This window comes from Euphorbia lathyris, chromosome 2, assembly GCF_963576675.1.
Source record: "Euphorbia lathyris chromosome 2, ddEupLath1.1, whole genome shotgun sequence".
Taxonomy (NCBI): Eukaryota; Viridiplantae; Streptophyta; class Magnoliopsida; order Malpighiales; family Euphorbiaceae; genus Euphorbia; species Euphorbia lathyris.
Genome location: NC_088911.1, coordinates 18,578,652 through 18,585,594, shown reverse-complemented (window position 1 = coordinate 18,585,594; position 6,943 = coordinate 18,578,652). Strand labels below are relative to the sequence as shown.

Here is a 6,943-nt window from a genome sequence, read left to right as displayed (position 1 = left end):
CAGTGACCATTGCTGGCTTCAGAACATTTCTAAGAGCGGTTACGAGAAGATCTGCACCCTTTGAGTAAGGAAGGCACCAAGAGTCTAGTCTTTTTGCTTGGTCACCGCCTTCCCGTCCCCATCTTGATTCGGTCTAGCTATCGGGAACACGACGTTCTGCTTACTGTTTGGATCCCCACTTTTTTTTTCGGTTAAGTGACCATGTAGAAAAGCGCTACCAGCTAAAGTCGTGAACTGTTCGGTCGAAATTTTGAATGTTATAGGCTGGTGTGTATAGTTAATTGATTTTAGAGAGAGAAATTAACAAAGAGGAGAGAGAGAGAGAAAAGAGAACAAGAAAAGAAATTAAAGAGAGATGGAGAAAATGGTGTATTTGATTTTTATTTTTTATTTTGGGGGCTGTTTGTGATAATTAGATAATAAAGGGTTTAATTTATAAAATAAATAAATATAAGGACTAAATTAACTCTTTTTCCTTTGACTTTTAACATCGTTAGTCAATTTGGCCTGTGTTTGCTAACAGAATGAACCTCAAGGTACCATTTTGCAAACTTTTAAACCACAAGAGTGCTAATCGAAAACAAGTGTAACCACAAGGTTTATTTTTGTACTTTTCCCATAAATAAATTCGGAATTATAAATTACATCCCAATTTAATATCCAAATCCTATATATTTGATATAGCCCTAAATAAATCTATTAAACCTGCAAAATAAATAAACGTTAGCCGTGGAACATTGGGATCCGTCTTCGAAATATACTACGACGCTAGACTTGATAAAATAGAACTCAAATAAATTCTACGAGTCTAGCAAAAAAAAATAGTTCTAATCCTATAAAATAGGACTCAAATAAAATAGTTCTAATCCTAAAAAATAAAAGCTTTACTAATTATTTTAATCTAACAAAAATAATATTTGATGGAAACGATAAATTAATAAACGTAAAATTACTTTTATAATTTAAATTAGTAACTACAACTATACATATAATTACAATGACATGACTAATATTATAATTAATTAAGTAAAGAATAAAATAACTATAACTATATTTTAAATGAGAAAAAATGATAATTAGTCAAAACCCGGAATATTCAGATGATTTCTAAAAATAGCATGCGATTAACGAAAATTAAAAACACATATCACCATAAAGAGACTTTTAAACCCTTCAAAAAGTTACTTTTCGAGTCCGATGTTGATGTAGAGGTATTCCTTCTCTTCTCTCTTAATTAGAAAGACCTTTCTCTTCTCTTCCTCTTTCTAATTCTTTTCTTTTCTTTAAAAGATCAGCCCCATCCCCTCTCTCCTGGAAACTAGGCTCCTTATTTATTTATTTATTATTTTATTTTTTTGAGAAAGGCTCATTGTTTTATTAAAAGGATTAAGGTGTAAAAATATCCCTAACGTTTTGGGTCAGAAGTAATTTTATCCGTAACTTCTAAAATGGTGCAATTTTACCTCTAATGTTGGAAGTCAAGAGTAATTTTATCCATAACGTTGATAAATTGAGTCAATTTAAGAAATAAGTCATCAAACTGTCTTATCGGTCATGAATCTTGTCATCTACACTTGACACATGCGTTATTTTGTCAGTAACAAATCACAAACATATGTTGAGATGTGAAAAAATAAAAAAAATATGTTGTCTTTTATACGAATTATACAAAAAAATAAAAAAAGTCACCGAATTTATAAATATTAATTTCCAATTCTATTATTAAATTACAAAAAAAACATGAAATCATTTTTTTAGAACGAATTGATATGCAATTGGTGCAGAATAAAGAACAAAAATGTCTGTGTTTTATAATAGTATCTGAAATTGACCTAAATTGTCAACGTTGGGGATAAAATTGCTATTAGCTGCGCAACGTTAGAAGTAAAATTGTATCATTTTAGACATTAGGGATAAAATTGCTCATAATCCAAAACGTTAAAGATATTTTTGCACCTTAACTCTTGTTAAGGTGTCAGCCTATAATTTTTTGACAAATTATGGAAGTCCATCCCTCCCGTGGTCACTATCTCTTATTTATTATTATTTTTTTTGTTTTTTTGTAATAATAATAATAATAACAACAAAAACGCTAATAAAAAGGATAGATATTATTGAGCAAAGTCAACTATAATTTCATCATGAGAATCGGAAAAGTCCGTGCTCACACAAAGTTATTGAGAATTTTGAAGGTTATTAATTAGGGTATTACATCGAATCAACTATTAACTACGAAGCTTGTTCTTGTTATTCATTAATATATCCCAGGTATTCGTAGAATCAACATGTTTATAGAACCCTAGCCTTTTGACACTCTATCGAATCAACAGTCTACTAACAAAAATGTTTTTTATTCGTTACATCAGTTGGTATTAGAGCTAAATCTAGAGCAACAGTTCATAATTAAGCTATGAAAAATGACTCAGTGAATGACCGAACTGTTTACAGATGAGATGAGGGGGAAGAGGAAGACATGTTTATTGGTCCAGAACCTGTTTTTGACGGTATCAAACATGGTAACAGAGAAGCTCCCAAAGTAATTGCTGAAAAGTTGTCTCATAAGAAGATTGGGCCATAGAAATTGTTGAGAAGGTGATTTCATCTATGTGGGGAGGTTCTTGACTGAGAGACTTGTGAATGCAGCCACCATGAAGACCTGGTTGGCGGATATATGGATGCCAAAGCAAGGAGTTATGATCGAGGAAATAAATGCGCATGCATCTCTTCACGTTTGAATTTTTTCTAAATGTAGATGAATCACTTTGTTTTATCTAAATAAGGCTTTGTATATAGACCATTAGAAGGATTTGAAAATATCATCCCCGAAAATCTAATTTCTTTTAAAACTTACCATAATCTTCTAATTATTCGTAAAAGCTTGCAATTACCCTCTAAACTATATCCGTAACATCCAATTAATCCAACGATCTTAAAACGACTATAATATAACCTAAGGTTCGGGGTATAATAATCAAGAATTAAGGACATGGACGTGACAATTGATCCGGCATCCACGTCACTTTGACTGAAAAATGGAGAAAGTAGGTTTATTGTGACCCAAGATAAATTTGATCCGTAATTAAAAAAAAAACATATAAAAATGTCTTAAAGCAAAATGGAGTAATAAAATATCTTAAGTTTTTTTTTAATGGTTTTAGCGAAAAAAATGCATCTTTATAAAAGTCATTGTAAACTTTTAAACCATAGTTGTATTTTTACATATATACAAAACTAAAAATTTATTATTTTTATCCCATGAAAAACTAGTAATTATTTGTTGTTCTCACTAAAAATTAATTTAGCTCAAAATTAATGTTTATTTTAAACTTTTAGTTTACATATATTATAGCAAAATATTATTTCCCCTTTAATATTTTAATCATATGTGAATTCAATACAAATATGTGCCTAAATACTACTGAAATAACCAAAAATAAATATTGGAAAGTATAAAATTTTGATTTTGTTAGAAGTTTAGAAATACATTGTTATTTAAGTAATCCAATAATCGTTAAAATGTGAAGAGGCTCAGCTTTCGTAATGTCATGGCGTCAATTGAATTTGTTATATCTCATTATTGTTTGTTATGATGAGTGCCTTTTATATATATATATATATATATATATATCAAATATACTAATACTTTTGATCCTTAATTCAATTTTTTTTAACTTTACCACTTAGAAGAAAACTATTGGTCCGACATCCACGTCACTTTGATTGAAAAATGGTCACTTGGAAGAAAACTATTGATCCAACATCCACGTCACTTCGTATGAAAAATAGAAAAAGTGACCGAGATAAATTTGATTGATTTTTTTAAATTATTTTAAATGCTTTTGGAAAGAATGACCCAACATAAATTTGATTGACTTTGTTGAATTATTTTAAATGCTTTTGACTCTCTTAAAATTTAAAACTGGTTTTAAAATTGGAATGTTTTTTTACTACGAATGCTTTTGACCCTCTTAAAATTAAAATCCTGACGTGTTTTTTTAAGGAAATAGCAAGTCTGGAATCAATAATTTTTGGTATTATTATTACCCAAAATTCCTTTCCTTTTAAAATTAAAAATGTTTGGCGTTATTATTACCCAAAAATCCTTCCTGTTTAAAATTCAAATTCAAGTATAAAAATTGGTTTTAAAATTGGAATGTTTTTGACTATGAATGCTTTTGACCCTCTTAAAATTTAAATTTTGATGTGTTTTTTTTAAGGAAATAGCAAGTCAAGAGTCAATAATTTTTGGCATTATTATTGCCCAAAATTCCTTTCCCTTTAAAATTGAAAATGTTATCAATTCTGATATTTTTTTTTAAGGAAATAGCAAACCTTTGGTGTTATTATTGCCCAAAAATCCTTTCTGTTTAAAATTGAAATTCAAATATAAAAATAGAAGCAACACCACGGTCGAGGTCCAGGTTTGGAAGATTCTTCAGCTATGGCTATGACTCTCATTCAACAACAACCCTTTTTCAGCTATACCCATGGCTGCAATGAGGTCAGTCCATATCCATATCCATAATATATTTCTTACATGTTTTTGTTCAAATAACTAGTTTGGAATTTCAATTATGAATCCATATTGCAGGCTCTTGGACACTCCATCACTTTTGGAAGGTTCATGTCCAACTCTTACTCTTTTGCTTCTGCTTCGGACAAATGGTCCAATTCTTCTCATGTTGAAGAAGCTCATAGATTATGTCGACCTGGCTCTGTAGCGCAGAAAAAAGCATTTTTTGAAGCACGCAAGGCTGATGATCCTCAAGTTGGAGCACAAGGTTCCCAATGCACAGTTGATGTCACTTCACTTACTGTTGTTGAGGAGGAAATAGTTGCTGCTGTTGAGAAGGATGAAATAGTTGCTGTTGAGCAGGAAATATTTGCAGCGGTTGAGGAGGATGAAATAGTTCCAGCTGTTGAGGAGGAGGAAATAGTTGTTGTTGAATGTTCAAGCCAGATCCTGAAAGAACAACTTACTGCTGCAAAACCAATCAGCAAGAAGCCCCCAAAGTCAGTGAATTTCACTTCTGTTAGAGAAATTAAAAGAATTATCAAGAAGATTCACAATTGTAGAGTGCAGCTACAAACAACACTCAAGGTACAGATAGGATTTCAAGCCTTTTTTTGTCAATATCAGATAGTAATGTACACATGGTTTCTCAAATGATGACTGTCTGTTTCTTTTAAGCAGGGGAAAGCAGAAGCAGAGCTTAAAAAATTGCGTCAAAGCCTTTGCTTCAAGGCCAGGCCGCCACCCAAAGTTTTACAAACAAATCAGATAGAGAAGGTAATATTCTATACTAATATTTCACTCGTACTTCAATCTGTCTTCTGAATTTCTTTCACAATGTTTGTTCCCCCGGTTTCTATCAGGTTCCTAACATGGTCCAGGCCACTGCTCAACCACCTCAGAGGTCTTCATTCAAGAATGGTGGATCTAAGCATGCCACGAGGAAAAATAACAAAAATACACAACTCCGATCAAAATATTCCAAATGAATGAGCAGAGCAGCGTAAGCTTGAGACAGCTTCACAAGTGCACGATGGAAGCAAATGACCTCCATATGCTTGTGGAAGTGATGTCCTCTAATTTATTAGGAATGTAAAGCTAATTTGTAAGTCAGCTACTAATTGGAAAGAAAATACGAAGTTTTTCATCTCATTTATATTGTCATATTCACACATATAACAAGTCATAAATAAACCATTTGACAAGCGTCGTGTAGCGTGCTTAGTCCATTTATCACGTGGGTGCTTAGCATGTTTATCTAAATAGCCTAAATAGACTAAGATGATGCCCTATCAAACCTAACAAGTGTGCTCAACACATTTCCGTCCAAATCCAGGATATTCGGGCCACTAGAAAAGGGACATTCATTGCTCAAGTTAAGACACAACAACAAAAAAAAACAATACTCTCTCTCTCTCTCCAAGTTAATGTGCTAACTTAATCATCGGAATAGACGTTGGTTACTTAGACTGTCTATCCTAACTCCACTTCTTACGAGTCAGTAATATCAAGGGATTCAGATCCCCAAGAAGAAAACTACTAAGTTACTCCTTCCATTGACATCAGTATCTTAGATTGATTAACTATCTTTGACTCTTATCTCCAATATTATTCTCTTTTGCACCCTTTCCCTAAATTAAGCATATTTGCTCGGCCGGTTCTTACTGTTTTCTCTCTGAAATGGCAGCCCCCTCCTCAGCGGTGGATTAAAGTTAACAACGACGGGGCAGCAAGCTTGACAGGAGCGGGAGCGGGCGGAATTTTTCGGACTTGTCGTGGTTTTCCTTTAGCCTGTTTTGCGCATCCTTTAGGGCAACAACAAGCTTTCATGGCTGAGTTGAAAGCGATGACCATTGCTATCCTTAAAGCAGCTGAGCGGAATTGGTTTCCTTTGTGCGTTGAGAGTGACTCAATCTATGTGATTAAGTTGCTGAAATCGAGATCGAGAAATGTTCACTGGAGCCTTCTTTCGGATTGGTTGATTTGTCTTGACATTATTCGTACTCGTGCAGTTCGAATTTCTCATGTGTTTAGAGAGGGGAATGCAGTTGCAGATTGTCTTTCCAAGTTGCTGTCACGGCTACATCTAACTGTTGGTGGAACTCTTTCCCTGATTTTTGCTCTAATAATGTGTTTAGAGATGCAAATAGAACAGAGTATTTTCGCTTGGTTAAGTAGGCATTTGCCTCCATTGTATTGAACTTTTCCTTTTTCTTTTTAATAAAGTTTTTTGGTTTCTTGGTCGGGGTTTGATCACTTGGTTGGTGCCAACCTAGTTGGGATTAACCTCTTCCTTCCTTCCTTGAATCTCAATTTCACTTAAAAAAAAATTAAGCATATTAGACTGTATGAATGGTCTCTATATTTGCCGAAATTTTGATATTTAGCTCCTAAAATTCAATTTCCTGACATTTAGCTACGCACATTGAT

At 32.9% G+C, this 6,943-nt stretch overlaps 1 protein-coding gene across 1 annotated transcript; it reads left to right on the top strand.

Annotated features, from left to right (window-relative positions):
• Window positions 1–4,351: 4,351 nt before the first annotated feature.
• Window positions 4,352–5,502, top strand: LOC136220509 (uncharacterized). The gene is made up of 4 exons (XM_066008330.1): window positions 4,352–4,501; window positions 4,592–5,101; window positions 5,195–5,290; window positions 5,377–5,502. The coding sequence occupies exons 1-4, from the start codon at window positions 4,442–4,444 to the stop codon at window positions 5,500–5,502; spliced, it is 792 nt and encodes a 263-aa protein (XP_065864402.1). The 5' UTR covers window positions 4,352–4,441.
• The last annotated feature ends 1,441 nt before the right edge of the window (window positions 5,503–6,943 follow it).

Excerpts from the sequence above, each read along its gene's own strand:
- LOC136220509 (XM_066008330.1), top strand. The coding sequence starts at position 4,442 with ATGGCTATGACTCTCATTCAACAACAACCCTTTTTCAGCTATACCCAT. Across the intron at positions 5,102-5,194 it reads AGCTACAAACAACACTCAAG|GGGAAAGCAGAAGCAGAGCT; the intron begins GTACAGATAGGA and ends TCTTTTAAGCAG. Across the intron at positions 5,291-5,376 it reads AAACAAATCAGATAGAGAAG|GTTCCTAACATGGTCCAGGC; the intron begins GTAATATTCTAT and ends GGTTTCTATCAG.